This window comes from Lytechinus variegatus, chromosome 8, assembly GCF_018143015.1.
Source record: "Lytechinus variegatus isolate NC3 chromosome 8, Lvar_3.0, whole genome shotgun sequence".
NCBI classification, from domain to species: domain Eukaryota; kingdom Metazoa; phylum Echinodermata; class Echinoidea; order Temnopleuroida; family Toxopneustidae; genus Lytechinus; species Lytechinus variegatus.
In genome coordinates, this window is record NC_054747.1 from 20347308 (window position 1) to 20372743 (window position 25436).

The 25436-nt window shown below is 36.9% G+C and overlaps 1 protein-coding gene across 1 annotated transcript; it reads right to left on the minus strand.

Annotated features, from left to right (window-relative positions):
• Positions 1-573: 573 nt before the first annotated feature.
• On the minus strand, positions 574-24470 carry LOC121420128 (NXPE family member 3-like). Its single transcript, XM_041614665.1, has 6 exons — positions 23955-24470; positions 9494-9630; positions 6624-7217; positions 5902-6080; positions 4577-4644; positions 574-2466 (listed from the first exon to the last, which is right to left on the minus strand). The coding sequence occupies exons 1-6, from the start codon at positions 23956-23958 to the stop codon at positions 1631-1633; spliced, it is 1818 nt and encodes a 605-aa protein (XP_041470599.1). The 5' UTR covers positions 23959-24470; the 3' UTR covers positions 574-1630.
• Positions 24471-25436: the final 966 nt, after the last annotated feature.

Here is a 25436-nt window from a genome sequence, read left to right on the forward strand (position 1 = left end):
TCTGAATGTTGCAATCACTAATGCTATGGAGATAGCAAATTGGCAATGCGACAAAGATGTGCGATGTCACTTGTGAACAACTCTCCCCATTACTTTAGTATATATTTCACTTGAATTGCCTCTTTTATCACATCTATCCATAGATCATGTGTTCTTTCTACATGAGGGCATGTAATACATATTTTTAAGAATACATCATGGATAAAGAGTTTGTATCATCATAAGAAAAAGCAGAGACATTTTGAGGGTATTTTATAGTCCACCAAAGGGAAAGTTGTTCATCAGTGACATCACACATCCTTGTCGCATTGCCAATAGGAGGATCTCCATAGCATTAGTGATTGCAATATTCAAATGCTCATAACTTTCTCATTATTTGTCCGATTTTTCTCAAACTTTCTTTATTCTTATTCTTTGATTTTTCTGTTTCTACACAAGCCTATTTGTTCCAAAGGTTTCATTCCCCTTTAAATCTTCTCCTTCTTCTCCTCTTTCTTACCCTCCTCCTCTTTTACCTTTTATTCCTCCCCTTCTTCCTTTCTTCTTCTTCTTCTTCTTTTTCTTCTTATTTTCTTCTTTATATTCTTCTCGTATATATCATCTGTATATATTATTTATTGCTGATAGCAAATTCTGATTTTTTTCTTCGTTCTCATTATGTAAATGGTATAATATTACCGTCTTATTAAATCGTAACGCTTTACATGTCGAGGACCCCATCGGGGAAAAAAATCAAGCTTTCGTGGGTCATCCTTTGCAACCCTGTTGTTTGTATTGCTACTGACTTGTATATATGTTATGGTGACTTGCCAAATAAAATCAACCAATCAATCCATCAACACAATAGGGAAAACCTTTATATATAACGTACAAACATAAAGACACGGGATACATAATTAAACGTTGGTCCTGCCAACTCGAAAATGTGTAATACCACATGTATATAGTCACTCCAAAGAAACTTACTCCCAACCGGAAAATAGAAGTGACTTTTCACAACCTCGAAGCAAAACGAAATCAAGAACACAGTAATTTTATTGAAAATACCCGTCATCTGACAATGAACAGCTGGGAGGTCTTTGTCACAATTTGTAGTACGGAATGGCACCTCTGTCCTAAATTTCGGAGCTGACGAAAAATAGTAAAAAGTCGTTTGTATAGAGTCCAGGACGAGTCTGTTTTAATTCACCTATTTTCGACAAAAACTTCTTGGTTGCTCTTTGTCACGAAGGGCATGTGATAATAAGTTTTTTAAAGCGTTCGACGCGGCGGTCGCGAAAAAATCCTACTGTTCTGCTATTGGTAACGTATTAATGACTCTTGTTGGTCTCGAGTCGAATGTGCCGGTTTGACCACATCCTAAGTATCACTGCACATACACCCCCATCCAAGCCAAGTCTAGATGCTTGTTCGGGGAAGGTTCATAAGGCCGAAGGTCTTGCATGTTGACGTCTTTCCAAAGACCTGGAGGCTTTTCCCCCGTTGTATCTTATTGTATTCAATCCGATCCAATGAGTAATTGGTATAGCGTCTTTTTCTTGCGTGAAATAATGATCAACTACAGAAATGAAATACTGTTGATTTTTCTGACCCGCGAATTACCATGGTATCAAATAACTTTTGTTGAAACTTAACTGCTCGTTGGACATACGAATGTTAAGATTTGACTGATGTAGTTCGCGATAATAGTCCGATGTGGATGGATGTTGTACGAAAAGAGCATTGCTTTCGTCATGTCCCAGGCATCTATGAGAGCTATCCTTGGGTCGTTTCCGAATATCTTTCGCATTGTCCGATCCACAGACCACATCCACCATTCACTATTCGCTGCGATGTGGCGAAGAGTAGCGAATTCTCTCGCCGTCAGAGATTTCATGATAACCATTGTGTTTGGAACGCGCTCAAAAAGCCTATCTATGGCTCCCTTCACAGAACGCATGCGTGCTTCATAGAAGTCTAAATTGTGGTAGGTGAAATGCGCTGCAATTGTCATGACCAGAATTAAACGTCGCGTCGAATTTTGAATCATATCGATCCGCGTCGTAGCATCCATTATGTTTGAAATGTTAAACCAGTTTGATCCGCCTATTGGAAATCCGTGAAAGTTGTATCGGACTTCGATTCCGTTATTGTAGTCGATGAACCAAAGCGGTCCGCTCCGGTGCTCCGACTCGTGCAAGAATCCGGATCGCTCGATCGTGATTTGCTCCTGCAACATTTCTTTTAACAAAGTGTAGATCTGCCTTGCTGCAGAGTCTCCGATTATCTGAAGATCGGTGTTCGCAAGGCAGGATGACATGTTACCGGGCAGCCAGTGTCTCCGGATCCGACATTGAAGCGAATACCAAGTGTCGTTGTAGAAGTATCCGGATGGGTGCGGTTTACCGATATGCTGACCGGGTTGACAGGGTGGTAGATCCAGATTTTGCCACGGATATTCGAAAGGATTTGCATTGTAAGTGCCAGCTGAAAGAAAAAAAGTCGGATAAACCTTCATTATCCACTATTCATCGGTAAAATTTATTCCAGTTCTGCATAATATCTTTAACTTTTTATTGGACATTTTAGGGTAGATCCTGAATATAAAATGGGCAAACATTATCCTGGGGTGGTATTCTGTAACTCTGTCATAACTTTTGTCATAAATTTTGTCATTTCTCTCCGAGATGTGACACCGCTATGATTGTCACAAATCGGTATTCTGAACATTGTCTTTTCCCTGTCATATCTCTCAAAGATTCCACCCATCTTTTCGGAAGCAAACCAATCAAAATCATCGTTAGTTCCCAGTTGGAGCCCTTCTAGCCAATAGGAAAGCCCCGTGGCAAGTAGGGCGTATCCCCAAAACAGTTGCTGGCATCGCGCAACTACTCGTATATTGATGCGCTAAATTACAAAGAGAGACAGGGAGCTGTGAAGAATTTTAGAGGAGAAGTATAAAAGTAGGGAAAACAGAGAAAAAAAGGAGGAATAAATATGTAAGGCCTAACTAATTGTAGCATGAAAAAATAATTTTGAAAATTGTCATGGAAGAAGAGTGAAACTAATACCACAATCTAATCTAAATAATATAATTGTTTGCTTGACATTCAGTCGGCAGGATATCGGGATATTTGGTACTAAAAGATATGACAAAATTTATGACTGCTACCCCCCTGTCATAACTTTTGTCGTATCTTTTGCTTGTATAAAAGGATTACGCGCATTTAAAGCCGCGTATTTTTGCTGCGCGCTAAAGAGAAGAGACAAAATTTATGACAATTTTTGTGACAAAAGTTATGACATCCACCAGAATACCGATTTTGTCATATCTCTGAGATAAGATAAAATATGGAGAAAAGACAATGTTCAGAATACCGCCCCTGGTTTCGCAAGGGTATTGAAAGTGAAGAAAAACTGCTGAAGCGGTGATAATATATTACCGATGTAATAATTAGCGATTCACAGCGGCTTGATCCCGAAGTAAGATACAGAGTTTTGCAAACTCGTTTTCAGATGGTTACAATGAAGCCGGTATTGCTATGTTAGGCAAGCAATATTCAAAATAAATTAGGAAACGTCGTAACCCATCAAAATTAGCGGCTAATCTCTATTCTAACGGGGCTCTCACCGCATCCAACTTCGGGGACAAACCGCCATGAACCACGATCTAAACAGGCGATGTGTGATTACCCCCTACGACCAAGAAGGTCTTTGAAAACTGATTTTGTGTCATTATGGTAGGCCTAATAACAATGATTCTTTTTAGAAAGTGCACAATCTTGTGGTACAGTGATGGATGTTCTTCATGACTATACCCTAACATACAGAATAGTCTAGAGCACGGGCGAAAATCCCAGGAAAATAGTAGGGGGCAAAATATCAAATGTCCCCCTATTTTCGTTTTTTTATGATGGTAAGAAATGCATCAATTAAAAATCGAAATAAAACGTGTATTTAAGGACGAGATGACCTTTCTTTAGGGATGATAAGCTTTTTTTCTTTGTCTCTTTTGCTTGTCAGATTTTCCAGCCCCTTGTCCGCCCTACCTTTTGGGAGAGATTTCCGCCCCTGGTCTAGAGATGTATGTGTTGATTGGCTTTCCATAAAAAACATACTTCATCCACAGCCACTTAATGAAAAATTATAATGTTACCATTGGCACACCTAGCGCGGTGACAAGGGTCCTATCCAAGGTAACCGCTTTCAAAATGTCAAAAAGAGTTCCACTGCACACGCATGCACACAATGATACAATGATTGTAGATATTAGATGAATATCGGTGTAACTTGCAGGTTCAGCACTTGTAGTAGGTGCGGTCCCTGATGTGTCACTAATGACGACATGATTTTGAAAGTGGGGGAATTGACCATCCAAAATTCGAAATCAGATGGTTATTTTTACGTTTTGTACACGCTTTTGGAAAAAGGTGGAAGCTGATCCCCCCCTCTCCCCCCCCCCCCCGATTTCGCCTCCCCTGCATATTCATCCTTATCCCAAATAAGAATCAAATATCTATCTGATCACATAAGAAATATTAATTTATCAATTAAAAAACTTAGATGAAAGAATTTCTTTAAACATGGTTAGGCCTACCTAACGTTGCATCCCACTCGACCTTGATATTTAGGGGAATCCCTCCGTTCTGTATTTGTTCTCTGTATCTGTAAGGAGAAATTCAATGTAATCCACTTCAAGTAAACACTTATTTTTCCTCCAATTGACATTTCATCCATTTTCATGTATACAAATCAATTGTACATAACAACATGTAGTATGATGTGTATGGAAGAAAGCGTAAAACACAGAAATTAGGGGCATGGGTCCATATATGCCCATAAAACTATATAGCAATAAAACAACAATTAACAAAAAGAAAAGAACTAGGAGAATGGAAAGGAAGAGAAGAGAGGATAATAAAAAAAACTTGAGGAGAGCAAGTAGAACGGGCATGGATTACTTAGCATTGTATAAGATATAGGCCTATTAATAAACACGACTAGCATGATGCAGCGTGCATTTGGGCCTGTAGCACAAAGTAATTCAACTCAGGAAGATATCTTGACCTTTTAAACTTGACTTAATCTTGATGTCCACGAGGACTTTTTTAATATTTTCAGGAAGACTATTCCTCATTTTAGGACCAGTATACCGAATATTGTGCTGATAGATAATTTTTCTGTTTTTATGGAAGGGATTTTGATCAAGGATGTGCGAGTTGCGCACTAAATCCAGTGAGAACATTAATAATCCCCATTCCAGTTACAACCCCGGGATCAAGACAAGTAGAAAAGTAACACAACGCCTGTAGCACGAACAATGACCAGAATGGCAAGTTAGACCAGCAAACCGATGATCCAGTTTTCTGAGTAACCGGTTGAAACTACTTCGGCTTAACTGGTACATATGCAATTGATATTTCCTACTGGGAAACATTAAATTCTTGTTGTAGGTAGTTTTTATAAAACCCGAGTAACTCTTTTAAAAACAGATTACCAACATAATAAAGGTTTGGGGATGATCGATCTCTCACTGAAAAAGAGGTCCTAGCTTTGGAGTCCTGACTGCAGGTTAATAGGGATTTCTTGTACAGCTACACAGAACATGTATTGTCAAGTGGCCTTCATGACGATGCGCAACCAAGAATACAAGGCTTTGTCGAAAAATGGTGAATCAAAACAGCAGTTTCATCCTGGACTCTGGACGAGGTTTAACGACATATTTCCAATTTTCCGTCAGCTTCAAGACTAGGGGAAAACTGCTGTTCCGATTCAACAACTTTCGACAAGGCCCCTGCAGCTGTTCATTGTCATTTGACGGGCATTTCCAATACATGTATTGTGTAGTGACATTCGTTCTGCATGGCGGAGCGAAAACTCGTTATTACTCGTTACCTTCGTAAACTTGTTATTACTCGTTACCTTTGTAAAGCAGTTCGTCTTGATGGATGGCCGATCAGGTTATCAAGAAGTTTGGATGTAGCGGGTTCATCGCTCTGAGACCACCTCCAGTCATCGCATGAAACCCCTGCTTTGCTGGGAGCTTGGCAAAACCATGGCATTCTCCCATCAGGTTCGGACATGTTGCAGAATTGTCCATACTGTGAAAGGAAAATGAGTGCATTTAGATTAAAGGGCAATATGAACAAGTAATCGCAATATAGCCCCATCTCGAGTCCTCAACTATATTCTTATAACCTGGCCAGGTGTAGACCCATAATGCAATATTCTGGGCAGTGTAGTCTCGTAATGTTGGCCCACTTAAATTATAAAAGACTAATTTACTAGTCAATGTATTCATATCACAAAGATTATATTACATAGTAGCATATAACAGGTACTCAATCTCATACCACAACTTCAGATTCCTCATACTGACGGGGAAGCTTTGTCTGTGATCAAGAAGTATTAAATTGCTTTCACAGATGCACCCCCACATAAAATATATCTACAAATCAGTAGAGTTCTAATTAAATAAATTATGCTTAAATATTGTATTTTCTTTAATAGGTGCACACCTAGTTACCAATAATGCGTATAGCATTTCCATTTATTTTGAATGGAAGATGATTATTTATCTGAATCGATTGGCATGCGCATGCGTAGAATTAATTGGTTCACATGCTATTAATAAGTCAACCTACTAGAGGGGGATACATGTTGCATTTTGTTGTAACAGAAACGTCGGAGTTCCCACTGACGAACCTGCCGATGTAAACCATTTTAGCCGGATTTTGGACAATATCTCGGAGAACCGACAATGCTTCCGCCGTGTGGACTAAGACCACTTGGATGGTAGTCACGCCGGGCCAGCGAGCCGTGAACCACGCCTCATACCAGCCATTGCCGAGGTCGGTCACCTCCCCGTCCGTGCTCTGGCTCGCTCGATCATCCGAGCTGAACATCTTAGCCCGGATAAAATCGCCGCCCGCGGTTTTCGGTGCGTTGCGATCCGTCCTGGTCTCGATCATGATTTTGATCCGGTCTCCAATAGCATAAACCGGTTTAGGATCTTGGATAAAGAACCGGGAGAAATGGCCGCTGGTCATGTTTACATTGTCTATGGGAGTAGAAGGATGACTTTTGTTTGAGCTTGGTTGCCGTAGTTGTAGAGGGATTCCTGTTGGTTGCTGCCTGAGTCTTAATGATTGATGTTGGGTAATAGCAATGTGATTTTCCCTCGTCTCCTTTCGAGCGGTTACGTTTGGCAACGACAACTTGTCTGTCAGGATCATAATCTAGAAAACGAAAACAGGAAAAAAAATGATTCATTTGCTGGTGATTTTTATTTCATCTAAGTCGATCCTAAGCAAACAGAGGTTCGAAGCCCCTCTATGGCACCTGGTTATGGGGATAAATTCTTGAACAACGTACACTGGCGCACCAACTGGGAACCAAACCCGGGTCAGCACCAGAATCCTAAACTGCCGCTCTATCGCGACTTAGCTATCACTTCTCCTTGAACGAAAAGAAACTTTTTTTATCTTATCTTATTTAATATAAGCTAGAAAATTATTTTCTATATAGTATACCTCATTCTATATATTGCCTACCTCATCATCAATGAAGAATGTATTTTTTTCTTCATTGATGATGAGGTAGGCAATTAAATGGTTTGATATTTAACAATCTAGACTTCAATGTGACTGTTAAAAGGCCTATGGTATTTGGTAAAAAACGAAGTACATTTGTATCGCCAATCTGGGCACCGTCTTACAAAGAGTTGCGATTGATCCGATTAACCACAACTATGGAAAGCACCGTTCACTCGTTCTTTCATCGTTGTTGTGACAAGTTGATGTGCATTCCACTTTGTTTGAAAAGAGGATGTGCCTCCTTAGTTTGATCTTTTTGCAAGAAACATATTTATAACAGAGATTGATTTCCATATTTTAGTTGGGGTTAATATAGGATCAATCACAACTTTTTGTAAGTGGTTTGTGTCTTCTGGTAACCCAAAACCAGGAAAATTCTCAGGAATTATGGTAAATGGATTCTCAGAATTAAGTGGTTTGTGTCGGCCCTGATAACTCCAAACCCGGAAAATTTCTAGGAATTTCGGTCAATATGGATTCTCGGAATTTTCATTCAAAGCGAAACTCATTACCTTTAACAACCTTTGTTTCAATTAAAGCGGCAAAGAAATATTGATGCATTTTCTCTCTTTTTGTGGTAACTCTGAGTGTAGCGGCGGGATTTTACCAATACTGTATACGCTCAGAGGCTTCGATTATGGGGGGGCAGGGGGCGATCGCCCCACCGATGAAAATATTGGGGGGCAAACATATCGTTTTGCCCCCCCCCCCAATAATTCCGCATGTGCTAAAAATAAAATAAGATTGTAATGTTACACAGAAATCAGCAAGCGAGATTGAGATGCACAACTCATTCTTCGTCTAAAATCGTGCTCAAAATGTCCACTTTTCAGATTGGAATATCAAAAAATTTCAGCTCGCGCTTCGCGCTCGCATCATTTCTGTAAGAAAATCCTATACTCTCCATGATTAATTAGGTAAATATGGTCCCGTTTTCAGTTCTAAACCTCAAAAAGAACTCCCACTTCGACTTGCAATAATCTTTTGTTGGATATATATATCTTGCTCTTTATTCAAAACGTCCATTAAACTCAATTTTTGTTTTCAGATCGAAATATAAAAAATTTTAGCTCGCGCTTCGCGCTCGCATTAATCTGCTGGTGAGATATGTATATATATATATATATGTGTGTGTGTGTGTGTGTATACATATATATATATGTACACATATAGGCATATGTGTGTGTGTGTGTGAGTTTGTTTTGTGTGATCGAGCGCTTTTGGAAAATTGATTCATGATTTTGCCCCCAATCTGAAAAATGGATCGACGCCCCTGTATACGCTTAATCCTCACGATGCATTATATCAAGGTATTTATTACACTTTAAAACCAGCCGAAAGAGACTGCTTTCAAACAGCCATTTCTTTTAATTCCTTGCCTGATTATTTCGAAATTTCGGCATTCTATTAATCCCATTTCCCCCCTTTAATTATAGAATGAACAAGCTCGGATTCCTCTTTAATTTAAGTATATTTCAAAGCATCTTCGAGTACCATTTTCACTGGGTAGGCCTATACGGAATATTAGACTTTAATACTACATGGATAGTTGTCTGTCTCCAACCGTTTTATATATATGGGGCTAAATCAAAAGATTGGCTATAATTTAACACGCGACCGGTCATTTATTTTGGCTAACTGTGACATAGCTAACGACTGGTACTACTGACTACATTATTGACCGGTAGAAGTTTAGAGATGAGGATCAAATAATAGTGATCCACAATATTGATAAAATATACATTCTTGCACCTTTTTTCATTGGGGGCAAGAATAATTACTCACGTGCGCTTGTTACTTTTAAACACTAAAAATGTTCTCGGCAGTGCCGCGCGCATGCAAGGTCCGTTTTAAAGGTAATACTGGGGTGTAGTCCTTACTAATGCCCTCTAGGATGTGTTTTATTTTGTACTATTTACCTTATTTGTAAGATGGGTAACGTATCTTGGTACGCCATACCGTTCCCCGGTGTGTGACAGGAGAGCGAACATGAAGAGAGAGGTCAAACACAATGCTATAGCAATAAACCATCCTCTGCGTGTATCAGCGAATCCACCTAAGAGAGGGGAAAAGAAGAATATTATTAATAATCAAATTTCAGTAAAAGTAAAGGGTGACGATTTATTTTCACGGCCGGAAGAAGATGAATCCCCGTTTGGTGACTCAAGTGTGGAGCGCCCGTCCTATGAACAGCAGGTCTCGGATTCTATCCCCAGCCGAGTAATACCACCGACTTTAAAGAGGAGCAAACTCATCAAAACTGCGTTCCGTCTCTTTTTGACGTTTATTAATGATTGTGTATTATAAATGGCTAGTCTTAAAACAAACACTTTTGTATAATTATTAATACAGAGAACAAATCAAATCAAGTTCTATTTGTAAACAGAAACTAAAATGCTTTTGAGAGGAGGGGTACCTATCTCCAACTTGGTAACACTAATCAATGTGGTATGGATGTACAATATTGAGAAGATGAGTGGTGCGTTACAGTTCAAGTGGATGTGTAATGAAATATTACACTGCACAGAACGGTTGCATTGTGGGTAATGAGCTTGGCCAGATGTGAGCAGTTGAGGGCTTAATGTGGGACTATTAAGGCTGCTGGCTGGTCCCTGTGCCCTCTAGAAAATGTGACTTTCTGTCTCCTTGCCAGGCCCTTGATGTTTTAAAATGAATAAGGATAATACCCGGGATAATAAATACATAAAAATGAGATACAGGCCCCAGTTACGAGCGTGGAGATTGAACGATAATCATATACCCCTTTCAGTAACTCGCTGGCCCGGGCCAGGCCCGGGCTAAGTCGTAAAATTTTGAGTTTATGAATGGCGCGGGCCAAAATAGCCCGCGCCAGGCCCGGGCTATTTTGGTGCTGCTTTTATCAGCACCAGACCAGCGCCAGGCCCGCACCAGGCGCCGACCAAAGCAGAGTTTATGAACGGATAGCAGCACCAGGCCCCGGCCAAAATTCCTCACACGCTCAAAGGTCACACAATTCTGGTCGTGCCTCCGCATCGCGTGTACATCAAATTTACCGCGCGAATATTCAGCGAATACGGAGCACTTCCGCTCTGTATATGGCGTGTTCAGTTACCATGACAGTTTGCCCTTACGTGCCCGAGTTTTTGAATGGGTGATCGTAAAAGTGGCGCGGCTCTGCTATAGTTACTGAAAGCATTTTTTAGGGCACATGAGAGTAATTCAACCGCGCGCAAAGCATGCAGGACAGGCGTAAGTAAAGATCACATGACTTTATTGATTAAAATAATTCATTAAAAATAGATTAAATGTTTGTATATCAAAAGAAAAACGATAGAGAAAATGCTACGTTCATACTCTTTCATAATTAAGGCGTTTGGGGAGGCTAGACTGCATTTTTGTATTTCATTTTAATTATTATTACCCACAATGCAGTTCTGGTTTTTGTGGCAATGAACTGTGTGTGTGTGTGTATTTTGAGTTTTGTCAGACGTGTATCAATCAGATATGATTATTTACGTCTGGGACCGACCTTTTACGTCACCATCCGAAAGACGTGACCAGGGCTCGAACCTCGAACCTCTGCATCAATTTGTAACTTCCCAACAGCTTGGATTACAGGCGCACGCCACAACGCCCAGGCGCACGCCTGTTAAGGCCCTAAACCGCAAATTGCACCTAAACCGCAAATCGCCGCCTAAGCTTGTAGAAAAAAAGTATTTTTGAAACGAAGGACCTTGGATGAGTGGTTTCACTACTACTACTACTACTACTACTACTACTACTACTACTCCTACTCCTATACTACTACTACTACTACTACTACTACTACTACTACTACTACTACTACTACTACTACTACTACTACTACTACTACTACTACTACTACTCCTACTACTACTCCTACTACTACTACTACTAAAACTACTACTACTACTACTACTACTAAAACTACTACTACTACTACTCTTACTGCTACTACTACTTCTACTACTGCTACTCCTACTACTACTACTACTACTACTACTACTACTCCTACTCCTACTACTACTCCTACTACTACTACTACTCCTACTACTACTCCTACTACTACTACTACTCCTACTACTACTACTACTACTACTACTACTACTAAAACTACTACTACTACTACTACTCTTACTGCTGCTGCTACTACTACTATACTAAAACTACTACTATACTAAAACTACTACTACTACTACTCTTACTGCTACTACTACTTCTACTATACTGCTACTCCTACTACTCCTACTACTACTACTACTACTACTACTACTACTACTAAAACTACTACTACTACTACTACTCTTACTGCTGCTGCTACTACTACTACTACTAAAACTACTACTACTACTACTCTTACTGCTACTACTACTTCTACTATACTGCTACTCCTACTACTACTACTACTACTACTACTACTACTACTACTCCTACTCCTACTACTCCTACTCCTACTACTACTACTACTAAAACTACTACTACTACTACTTCTACTACTCCTACTCCTACTACTACTCCTACTACTACTACTACTACTACTACTAAAACTACTACTACTACTCTTACTGCTACTACTACTTCTACTACTGCTACTCCTACTACTACTACTACTACTACTACTCCTACTACTACTCCTACTACTACTACTACTACTACTACTACTACTACTAAAACTACTACTACTACTACTACTACTACTCTTACTGCTACTACTACTTATACTGCTACTCCTACTACTACTACTTCTACTACTACTACTACTACTATTTCGTACTGGTTATGACTATAATAATATGAGTACATGGGCCCCTAAAAGGCTATCATTATTGTTCTTCTTGTTTGTTGGTTTTGGACTCTTGGTTATTATGGGAGTTGGGCAACTTGGGCTGTACATAGTGCCGTTTTTGTGTGTGTGTTTTTTTGAGGTTTTTTTTGTGTATCCCTAATTCTCCCCTAGTATAATCTAACGCCTGTAGGTTTAAGCAAAGGAAAAGGGAAGAAATGAAAGGCGGAAAATAAAGAATCGCTATAAATATTTTTTTAAATATTTATTATAATCTTTTTAAAACTTTAATAGAAAATGTTACGAGGGTAATAAAGCCATGTACTCATATTATAGTCATAATCAGTACGAAATAGTAGTAGTAGTAGTAGTAGTAGGAGTAGCAGTAGTAGAAGTAGGAGTAGTAGTAGTTTTAGTAGTAGTATAGTAGGAGTAGTAGTAGGAGTAGGAGTAGTAGTAGTAGTAGTAGTAGTAGTAGTAGTAGTAGTAGTAGTAGTAGTAGTAGTAGTAGTAGGAGTAGTAGTAGTAGTTTTAGTAGTAGTATAGTAGGAGTAGTAGTAGGAGTAGTAGTAGTAGTAGTAGTAGTAGTAGTAGTAGTAGGAGTAGTAGTAGTTTTAGTAGTAGTAGTAGTAGGAGTAGTAGTAGGAGTAGGAGTAGTAGTAGTAGTAGTAGTAGTAGTAGTAGTAGTAGTAGTAGTAGTAGTAGTAGTTTTAGTAGTAGTATAGTAGGAGTAGTAGTAGGAGTAGTAGTAGTAGTAGTAGTAGTAGGAGTAGCAGTATAGTAGAAGTAGTAGTAGCAGTAAGAGTAGTAGTAGTAGTAGTAGTTTTAGTAGTAGTAGTAGTAGTAGTAGTAGTAGCAGTAAGAGTAGTAGTAGTAGTAGTTTTAGTAGTAGTAGTAGTAGTTTTAGTAGTAGTAGTAGTAGTAGTAGTAGTAGTAGTAGTAGTAGGAGTAGTAGTAGGAGTAGGAGTAGTAGTAGTAGTAGTAGTAGTAGGAGTAGCAGTAGTAGAAGTAGTAGTAGCAGTAAGAGTAGTAGTAGTAGTAGTTTTAGAAGTAGTAGTAGTAGTAGTAGTAGTAGTAGTAGTAGTAGTAGTAGGAGTAGTAGTAGGAGTAGGAGGAGTAGTAGTAGTAGTAGTAGTAGTAGTAGTAGTAGTAGTAGTAGTAGTAGTAGTAGTAGTAGTAGGAGTAGCAGTAGTAGAAGTAGTACTAGCAGTAAGAGTAGTAGTAGTAGCAGTAAGAGTAGTAGTAGTAGTAGTAGTAGTAGGAGTAGTAGGAGGAGTAGGAGTAGTAGTAGTAGTAGTAGTAGTAGTAGTAGTAGTAGTAGTAGTAGTAGTAGTAGTAGTAGTAGTAGTAGTAGTAGTAGTAGTAGTAGTAGTATAGGAGTAGGAGTAGTAGTAGTAGTAGTGGTAGTAGTAGTAGTAATAGTAGCTTATTTTCAAAAATTTTCAAACTTTAATACTAAATGTTACCAGGGGAGTGAAACCACTCATCCAAGGTCCTTCGTTTCAAAAATACTTTTTTTCTACAAGCTTAGGCGGCGATTTGCGGTTTAGGTGCAATTTGCGGTTTAGGGCCTTAACACACGCCACAACTGGCCGAAATTATGGTTAGTCTTATTTCAGGCCATTAAACTTTTGATTGAGCTAGTCAAGTACCTGATTAACATATCAAGTCATAATGTACTGTTAATTGTGACTAATGTCAGTGAATTAAAGCAAAATCTATCGAGGGATTGATTTTTAATGATATTTTGATGAGCTATGATATAACACGTGAGTAAATGGGGTCTGTAATACTCATGTGTGCCCTTTATCGTTTGTTGCGGACTATTTTAGCGCGGGCCTGGTACGGACCAAAAAATCTTGAGTTACTGAAAACGGCATCAGACATGGTGGCTCAGTGGTAGAGCGCCCGCCTCATGGACGGGAGGTCGTGGTCTCGATCCCCGGTCGAGTCGTACCATTAAGGCTTTAAAAATGGGACCTTCTGCCTTCTTGTCAGGCGCTCGACGTATGAGAGCGGAGAAGGTTCGTAGTAACATATTATGTTTTTTTTAGTTGTTTTCTTTCTTTTGTATCTTTAAAGATATTACATGTACACACTGAATACTATTTAGTCATGTACTTGAAACAAAGGAGACCCTAGCCTTACAAGCCCTGCTTTTTCAGGGGTTCTCCTTGTCTTTCTCTCAATACGTAATTAGTTATTTGCTGTTCTTCTTTTTTCTACTGTAGCAATGATTTATGGTTAATTGATTTTCATTCAGTGTAGAATGTGAAATCACACTTGTAAGATAAAATGTATGTGCAGACAGACTGAGACGAATAAATATATCTTATCTGTTATGCAGTGCCCTCTGAAAGATACCCTGGGTAAATAAGTGTTATCAGTATTATTATTATTATGATTAAATCTTACAAGTAAAATATAATCGTAGTTATCATATACAACTTTGCAGTGAAAAGGGGTATGTGAGACTATCGTCCTATAAAATATCAATAAACAAGGGAGTGTAGCGTTCAAGTAACAACATGTACCACCTTCAAACGTAAAAAAAAAAACATTACCCGTGCTTGTAAACTGGTATACCAGAATATTGAAAATTATAATAATTGTTCATGTGATTTGCTAAAGATACACTTTACAGGCTCGCGTAACCATTCTCTAATGTATTACTACTAATCAGTATGTTCAAAGGGGGAATATGATATAGACCTTATTACAAACTAAAAAAAAATTCTTGCACCTTTGAGTAATGGAATCTAATGGTTGCCCTGTGAACTATCGGTATCTACCCCGGGCATTTACCACGGGACAGTGAACGAGTTATCGATAAAGATAAGATTTCGAGAAGGAACACTGACACCTGTTTTGCTCTATCAAAAATATATTCCTATTTTTTCATTGTCACAGGCTCACTCATACGGAGAAGCTAATTTTAACTTTGATTGCATAATAAAAGGACCTATATTTGAACACATTTCCTGTGCCTTGTACTCCATATAGTTCAGTGCATCAGATCTGATCATCATCAAAGTGCATTCTGGAAGTAACATGAGTCACCCTTTGCCCTAGCGTGCACAGGACCGCGAGGCCAATCAAACAACACTGTACTATCCTATATTAAAAAAACAACATACCCCTTAATTTTAATTCTCTAATCACAGTTGATTCCATAACATGCAAAAATTATGAAGGATAGTACTTAATTTGGTTGATGATGAAATGATTGAGGCGAGCTTACTTCCCGTGTCTCACACATAACTTAATTCCCTAATCCAAATAAATTAGTTCCATTCGGATTCAGAATCCATCGCTGCTGATGACAAATTTCTCATAAGTCTTTCAGCTTGTCTTCGTCATGTTATTCCTGCGACAGTATAACATATTGGAAAGTCGGTCCCATCCCTCTCAGTGATATGCTTTCAACTTTTACAGTTTGACGCCCCCCCCCTCCCCCTTCCCACACAATACCGTAAACCATGCTTTGAGAAGGGGATGTGAACAAACACGTGATCCACCAACCCTGAATATCCTTGTCGAACTTTCGACTATGGGCAGGCGAAATCATTTCACCTTCTTCGTCTAGCGTTGGTAATTTAATTAAAAGTAAAGCTGGAGAATTGATATTTATTTTTCACATTGGTGCTTATTCATTTTATGATTGACTTATCTGGAGTGATAATAATGCACTTGTGCTATTGCACCTCAATTTTAGTCAATTTCATATAAATCTCCCAACACCTAGACTCATCCATCCCCCCCCCCAAAAAAAAAAAAAACAGCACAGGTTCTTGTCCCACGTGTGTGTTTTTTTTCATGGGGCCAATGGAATATGAATTAGCGAATTTAGTGTTATTCACATCAAGAGATCCCTGTTTTATTAAAATTTTCTGATAGACCAGAAGAATGTGCATTTTTTTAAGAAACCAAAAAATCGTCACTCACAGGAGCATTTTTGTTGAAAATAAAGGATATAAAGCCTACTGCTCACCCGCACGATCTGTGCCTGAATTTAATTTCATTTTCAATTTTTTTTCATTTCATTTTCAACAAAATAAAAGTAAAGTGGTCGTCGTATATAATAACAATGACATTTGCAAATGAAAATTATTCAATATAAAATTGAGGTAGGTGCAATATATCAAATTCAATTCATTTTTATTCAAACATTTAAAATTAAATATACAAACCAAAATATATACAAAATCTTACATGAATGTAGGCCTACAATATAGTTTGAATTATTAGGGTGCTCCTAAAAGCAAAAGCTTGGTGGGTATATAGGACATCCAATATATATAATATATATATATATATATATATATATATATATATATATATATATATATATATATATATATATATATATATATATATATACATATAAACGTATATATATATATATATATATATATATATATATATATATATACATACATATAAACGTACATAAAAGCTAAAATGTAATATATCTTTTTCCATAAGTAAAACAAAGCATTATATGATAATATAAGCAAATTACCATAAACATTATAAAGATCTGAGCATGCCCACACACAGACAACCTCGCCTACACACACCGAAAACGTCCTAAGACATGAAACACACATACACTACCCTCTCACACACGCACAAGGCACACCCCCTTACATGATACATCTTTCCGAATACAATTCCGAAGCTTCGTTATTCCGAAGGTTCGTTATTCCGAAGGATCGATCGTTAGTCCGAAAACGGTAATGATTAACTAACCTTATTTCGTATTCAGAATAACGAACCTTCGGAACAACGAACCTTATTTCGTTTTCGGACTAACGAACCTTCGGAACATCGAACCTTATTTCGTTTTCGGATTAACGAACCTTCGGAACATCGAACCTTATTTCGTTTTCGGATTAACGAACCTTCGGAACAACGAACCTTATTTCGTTTTCGGACTAACGAACCTTCGGAACAACGAACCTTATTTCGTTTTCGGATTAACGAACCTTCGGAACAACGAACCTTATTTCGTTTTCGGACTAACGAGCCTTCGGAACATCGAACCTTATTTCGTTTTCGGATAATCGAACCTTCGGAATAACGCCACAAATGTTCGGATTAACGAACCCTTTTACGTTTTCGGATTAACGAACATCGAGGTACATGTATAGGCAATTTACGTGTTTCGGAATTACGAAGTGTAACCCATCTTTCCCTCGACATCCCGCCCCCTCTATTTTGCACCTGTACTCTTACATGAAGATAGTATCATTAAATATAATTTGTAATTGTTTTCCGGGGTAGCCACACAGTCAACCTATGCTTAAAGTGGCAGCCCTGCAGTGCAATCTTCTAGAATGATTTTTGTCATAGAAAATACAATCATGTTCATATTTTTCATAAATCATTAAATATTTTGTGTTGTATTATGTATTTTCTTTGTTATTTCCTATTTGAAAAAAGTTGCAGAAACAATAAATGAAGTGAAAATGGAAATAAAAGGTTACACTTGCTTGAACATAATATCAGTATAGTCGTGGTTTTCAGCTGTATACATTACATATGGTTTTACGATATCCTGTTAAAAATGTAGATCAGCTCACTCTGTCAACAAAAAATTTATATTACGATGATAAGTAACCAGCCATTTTGGTCAAGTTATGTTATTAGTACCAGTACAAACTATTTATGAAGGAATTGCAATTACTTTGAAACATTATCACTGATTATAGGCTATAAATGAATACTCGACTTCACTTTAATTTCATTGCTTCAACAGATTCTTGCTAACATTCAGTAACTCCCAAGTGACATACAGGAAAGAGAAACTGAGACGATGTAATGAAATTACACACTCGTTATTCAGTTTGTAAATTAAACCCATTTTGAAAGGTATAAAGGTATAAAAGGTATCATGATTCAGACTAACTTGAATGCGAAAAGAATTATGAAATAATATTAACTGATAAAGATCATTCTTTAATACTTTACGAATTGTTTTAATATGTGTCTGTCTGTAAACCCTTACTTATGTTCACGAGGTTCCGTTCAGGTCTGTAATATTTTCGATTAGACAGTATTTTGAATTTCTGATAAAAGATTTAAAGTGCTAATCCATGTTTATAACCCAACAATAGGCATATACCTTCAATATCTTCATTGAGTCTAGCCTATAATCATGGAGCTATGTTATAATATTACAATCGAAAACACTAGGTACTTGAAATGTATCTGAGGCATGAAGTAATGTGTGCGTAATGCTTTGTAACCGGAAGGAAAATGTATATTATTATTGATTATCATTTCTATCATCATCATCATCATTAATATAATTATCACTATAATCACTATCATTTTTGTTATTATTATCATTATTATCATTATCATTATGATTGTTATTATCATTATTATTATCATCATCATTATCATCATCATCATAATTAATTACACTGAAAAGTACACACTCAAGAAAACACAGTTGTCGTTTCAATCACGTAGAAGTCAATTATGTGCACCATCGGGGCAAGTTTTGAAACTGGAAGCAAGGTATATGAGATTAGGCTGAGCAGAAAATCATTTTGAGTTAAACTGTCGTATATAGGCCTAATCCTCGGCCTCTAAGGGAGACAGTATTCACTCCAACTGCTAATTGACCATCGCAACACAGCAACAAACAAGTAAACATTGATTAGAAAGTAATAACAAACGTCATCAAATGAAACATTGCCAACAATTTATGAAAACAAGAATATGTAGCCCTTCTCCAGATGTCCCCAAATTTAAAAAATGTAAACTTCATTGAACTTTCGTTCTCATAACTCATCTTTACAAAAGTGTTTTATTGACCGATTCTTTTTTTCCAACTGATTGTTTTTATTTTAAGCTCAAGTTTATTTACTATTTCAAATATAACATGTTTAACGTTAACCTTGTTTAATGGACTTTCCCACCCAAAAATTGTATATTATAAACGCATTTCTTGTTTTAAAAAATAAATTTAGACAGTTAAGTTGTAATTTCCCACCGCTTTAATTATATCTCAATTTAGATTTAATTTTCCACACAACATGCACTGTTTCAATTTATTTTACAAAGAATTCAAGTTGTGGAAACGTTATAATATCTCTAGGTTTAACAAAGAAACCCAGGGGCCAGTTCCAGAACGAGTTGCAATCGATCGCATTTCTAAAAATCATGCGTAACTTGATTTTCAATCAATCAACAGCGCGCATTTGGGACTTGCGATTGAATTCTTGACTTGCGTTTAAAGGCAACTCTTTCTGCAACGGACCCCTTACCTATTTCGGAATGACCATATAATATGGTCACTTCCTGGTGATGACCGGTCGTTATTAAAATGTATATGATGACGTCATCTTGTGCTGTGGGTGACAAAACATTTACCATACAGGGGGTGTACCCTTACAAGGATTGGTCAAGATTATCAATTGATGGGTTGGACATGACGTGCAAAGCAAAAAATGGCTAATGAATTTTAAGCAACTACCAAACAACCAATGTCCATTATTACCACATATCATTAACTAAAAGGACCGAAATTAAACTCCCGAGTAGAGCCATCATTATCTTTCATTTAAAACAACCAATATTGCTTATTTTTTTTAAAGAAATTCTCTAGCATTTCTTTATGTAATCTGGAATTTCGTCCCATATTTTGGGGCCAGTTTAACGAATGTTGTGTTGAAAGATAATTTATCTATGTTTGGGAATGAATATTGAATTATTTGAGCGGGTATCAAAATACTGTATGTTGGAAGCATGCGTAAATGAATCACGAAATTTTTGTGGCCGGAATTTGAGAATTTAGACATCTGTACAGAAAATTACATTGTTGAAGTTTGTAAATGTCGTCTAATTTCAGCAATTTTAGGGAATGAAGCTAAATGTTAGTACTATTTGTTAGTGGTATCTTTGTCATATGGAGAAAATAAGTACAATTTTATTTTAAGGAAACAAAATTTCTTAAGATGGTTTAGTATGCGATAGCCTAGACCAAATTAAAGAAATGAAAATATGGCATGATTAAAGAACATCACAATGTATGCAATACAGTGATGATATAGTATACAGCGCTTAGAAACATTTGTATTAAGCGCTACATAAAAATTTGCATATTATTATTATTTTAGGCAAGTAAAACTTTAGGCGATGTATCATTCCAATATTTATTACAACTTTATTTTCAATTACATTTATGTGATGTATCCATGTTATATTACTGTCAACTATATCGCCAAGAATCCTAGTATTTTCAACTCTGGGAATAATTTGGTTGTTAAGCTTGTTAAGAATGAGTCGTGCTCAAATGAGTCAATAATGGTATTAATCCGAGAAGAGACAGATTTGTTGAGTGGTCACTAAAAAATCCATATTGAGATTCAAACGGACACTTGTTATTTTCAAGAAAATTTATAAATCCTTATATGAATAATCTTCTCCAATAATAAAAAAAATTAGAAAGCACTGATATAGGCATATAATTACCAATCTGCTCTTTGTCGTCAGTTTTTTTTTTTTAAATTGGAGAAACTCGTGTAATTTTCATTTTATCAGGAAATACCCCAGAGGTTAACGATAAATTGAATATATGACATTAAGGTTCGCAAATGAATTCTGTTTCAAGTTTTACAATCTTAGGTGAGCATTGGTCAAGACCCAGGGCTTTGTTGTTATTGAAACTGTTTTACATATTTCACGTTGGCTTACCGGATTTAAAAACAAAGATTTTGAATTTTGGTTCAGATAGATTAGCTCTAAAATCTGTATTATTTTGAGGAGTGATATTAGCTAACTTTGGACTTATTTCAAAGAAAATATTATCAAAAGTATTTGCTATTTGGAACGGGTCTGACGAACGACCTTCATCAGAAACTATGGTGTTGGAGGAGGATTTTCCTCTTTAATTCAACATTGATTTGATCGCTTGCCACTTTCGGTTTATAAATGTTTTTATATTCTTCAAATTAAGATTTGTTAGGGTGTCGTTTCAAGCAATTGAATTGAGAATCTTTGTATATATCTAATTCCGTTTCTAACTTTTGGTTTATGGATGTATTTTTTTTTTAAATAGATTGTTTTTTGTCGAATAGATTGAAGCAAACCATCGGTCATCCAGCATTTCAGTTTTTCTTACTAGGTTTTTTTTAATGGAAAATTGTTACTCTACAAAGTAGTGTATTTCGTTGTGAATATGTCATATAATTGATACGTGACCTGAATATTAAGAATTTCATCCCAATTAGAATTTTCAATTTCGTTTTTAAATTGCGCAATATTCTGTGTTGCAATTTACTAACATAGGTTACATGAAATATTGGTAAGTGATCTGACGCGTCAGAGTATATCACTCCACCTTTAGTATCTAATTCGAATTGATTAGTCATAAAATTATCTTAAAGGGTGGAACTTGTCTTAGTAATTCTTGTGGGCCTGTGAATTATAGGGAGCAAAAAAATACTGAAAAGACAGTTCATAAAGTTCTTAATTTGTGAATTTGTGTTTTAAAATATCTATATTTAATATTCAATATTTAAAATTAAGGTCACTGCGTTCTAAGAAATTAAAAGAATCATGGATATAAATTCAGACTCCACCACCTCTGAAATATTTCCTATCATTGCAAACAAGCGAATAGTTATAGGCATAAAAATCAAGGGGGCTTTCGGATCTTAGCCAGGTTTCGGATATGGCAATTATATCAAATGTAAATTTCAATGAGTTAAGACAGTTTGAAATGTCATCAAGAGAATTTAAGAGACTTCTAGCATTAAAGTGAATGCTAAAAAGTTTACCGCTGCTCGGGGCACCAATATTTTCAAAGTTTGTATTAAATTCTTCATAACAATAGTATCGAGAGTCATTTGAATTACTCTCAGTATAAGACTGGAATTCTGGATCAACATCGTCATCTAGGACAATGCTTTCATGTGTTAAAAAAAGGATCAAAATGTAAATGAGAAAGTCTATCAAAGTGGTCTTCTTAAGGTTCATCAGCCGATATTACATCATCGAGCTTATTATCATTTAACTGGTTGAAAGGCAATAAATGTTCAAGGCAGTGTTACAACAAGAAAAATATTCGTTCCAGTCATGGTTCCGACATACTTGCTTGTACATGTAACAACAATTATATTCGATTATGTAATAGGTCACTAAATTCTTGTATAGGTTCACTCGTCATCAAAGTAAAAAAAAGCGTCGCTTTATCATGTAGGAATTTCAATCCAGAATGATACCTGATTTGACAAATGTCATTTAATTATAGGTTACATGCTATGTGTATTGTAGCTTTAGCTTTGGGAAAGATAACAAAACCTATGCCAATAGTTGTTGCAAATTGAATGAGTGAGAAAAAATGGATACATATAAATGCTTCATATTCTTCAAAATTGTGATAAAGAAATTTCGCCTAACAGTAAAATGATCCTTCAGAAGAATCTTGTTTTATCTTGTTTTTTTTACACGCTAAGGTATATCATTTTTCTCACAATAGTTTTTATTTCATAAGTCGGAGTTGCACGTCTGAGCAGAGAAAAAAATAATTATCAAACTTGGTTTAGTCAAGTAAATTTACATAAGCCTGTGTAGTTTTAAAAATACAATCTTTCAAAAAAACTCATTTGGCCTGAACATTGCTGAAAAACAATGATCTGAGAAAACACTGGCTTATATGTATGATACAGTCGATTAAATATCATTATCAAAATGGATTGAAATGTATAAATATTGAGAAAAACCTAAAACCATGATAAAGGATGCGCATGTCCCACAAAACTTGAACATGGGAATGCTTGAAACTTGAACAATGTGCTGCACTCAACCCAGGTGAGGTGAATGGGTACCCGGCGGGATTAATTCCTTGAATGCACCAAGCGCCATTAGCAGCAGGAGGTAAAAACCGGGATAATAGCCTATACATGTGTAGTGCGCCATTGACTAGGCAACTAGGTAATCGGCGCCTTATAAATGCTTTATACTTTCATTATTATCATTATCATTATTATCATTATTGTTGTTATTATTTAATTTGTAATTACTACACGGCCATCAAATCACTTTAACATTTTTTATCAAATATTTGTTAGGATTTCATCTATTAAGAGCTAAATGTTGATAAGCTTTTTAACCTAACCTAATACGTTCCTTTCAAATAAACTAATTTATGGTACTTGGAGATAAGTCAATAAAAATTACAGTGAAGAGCTTAACCTGGTAGGCTTATCTTGCGTTTGGCAAGAACACATGTAAATCTAGGTGGAAGAGAAGCCAAATAGCCACGTTATGAACCCTAGGTCTTTCCTCACATTGAAATTAAAGACAAAACATCCTTAGAATATGGCCTATACTAAAGGGCCATACCTATGGTAATATCCCGAGGCTTCTATTTTCTTGTGACTTCGCGACCTTTTAAAGTAGGCCTATGAAATGCAAATTGAAAATTATCTCACCGAAAGCAGCCTTGAATATTTAAATGAGAAGGTTATTTTGTTCCGTCTAAAATATCATTTTAGTTCTTTTAAAGGATACTCCTAAGGATACTCCTTTCAAACAGCCAATTGCATTTTATATTCAAGAAAACGAAATAGACTTACCCATTTTACAAGATAGGGATACTCCAAAATAGATCTCAAACTCGCTATTCCTGCACGGCAGTGTTCAACGCATTCCCCTCAGTGCACGAAAGTTTCAACTTTTTGTGCCCCGAGATTCGCAATTATGCTATTTAGGTCTGCGTGGTGTCTTACATGTCAGTCACACCAATAAAATCGATTAGTGACCGATCACATCTGTTTCTTTAATCCGAATGACTCAATATCAGTCGGTTTGGAGTCGGTTTTATTGTTGTGACTGACAACCGCGACTAGTCATGAGCACGATCGGATAAGGGGGACTTCCCTTCCTGTTGAGCGACAGGGGCTGGGGTGTTCACACGAGAATAATTCACGATACAATGATACTCGAAAGGATGGTGATGTTCACATGGGGAGGATTTGAGATATATGATACATTTAGGCGATAGGCTGGGGGTGTGACACATGAGAAGGATTCACGATACTTGCATGAAAACAGGCTGGAGTATTCAGACGGTCATGATAGCTGGAGTGTTCACACGAGTAGGGCTCACTATAATTATGAAACACGATAGGCTCCGTTTTTACACAAGGAGGGTTCACAATACAGAATAGACGTTAGGATTGAGTGTTCACACAAAGGATCAGCGATGTATGATAGGCGAAGGGCTGGGAATGTTCAGACAAGTATAGAGTTCGCGGTTTACCATAGTCATGTTAGGACATACCTACTAGTTAGGCTGGGGTGTTCATATGAGTAGTGTTTGCGATGCATTATAGACGATAGGCTTGATCGGGTGTTCACACGAGGGGCGTTCATGTTCGGGTTCGTGGTGGGGTGTTCTGGGGATGAAACAGAGATATTTTATAGGATTATCCTGTGTTTTAAAACATTCAGATTTGAAAACGGGCTTTGTGTTGGTGTTTGTGTGTTAGCCTACGGTAATTCGTGTTGAATTTACTTCTCTATGAAGCAGGAAATCGCAGGAAATACATTATCACACGCTCATTTTTCAAAAAGCCCCCTCTCCTCCCCTCTCTTCCTCTCTCTCTCTCTCTCTCTTACAAACACACACACACACACCATCACCCATCCTACCACACTCACCATCACCCACCCACATCCACACACGCACACCCACCCTAACACACACAATGCCCCTCATATCTTCGGTTGTAGGAGCTATTCAGACAATGATTATATCTTTGTTTGTTTGTTTGTTTGCATTTATTTCTGCGTTCAAAAACACAATACAAAATTATTTATAATTGCAAAATACAAAATAATTGATAATATAAACAATGTGGTCATATTACATAATAAATACAAATAAGGATGTGAGTATAAATTAATCTTTTATAAATGTAAACATATACATATAATGTAAAAAATGAACGCAGGAGACCGCCATCGTGAGCGGTTAGGCTTGAATTGATGGCGGCCTCATAAAAGATTCGTGACTAAGATTGATATTTACTGACCAAGTGGGTGCATTGCAAGTG

What these genes read in the sequence shown, in the direction of transcription:
- LOC121420128 (XM_041614665.1), bottom strand. An exon ending in TTACCCATCTTACAAATAAG is followed by an intron (nt 7,218 to 9,493) that starts GTAAATAGTACA and finishes TTCGTTTTCTAG; the next exon opens with ATTATGATCCTGACAGACAA. An exon ending in AGACGAACTGCTTTACAAAG is followed by an intron (nt 4,645 to 5,901) that starts GTAACGAGTAAT and finishes TTCTCCTTACAG; the next exon opens with ATACAGAGAACAAATACAGA.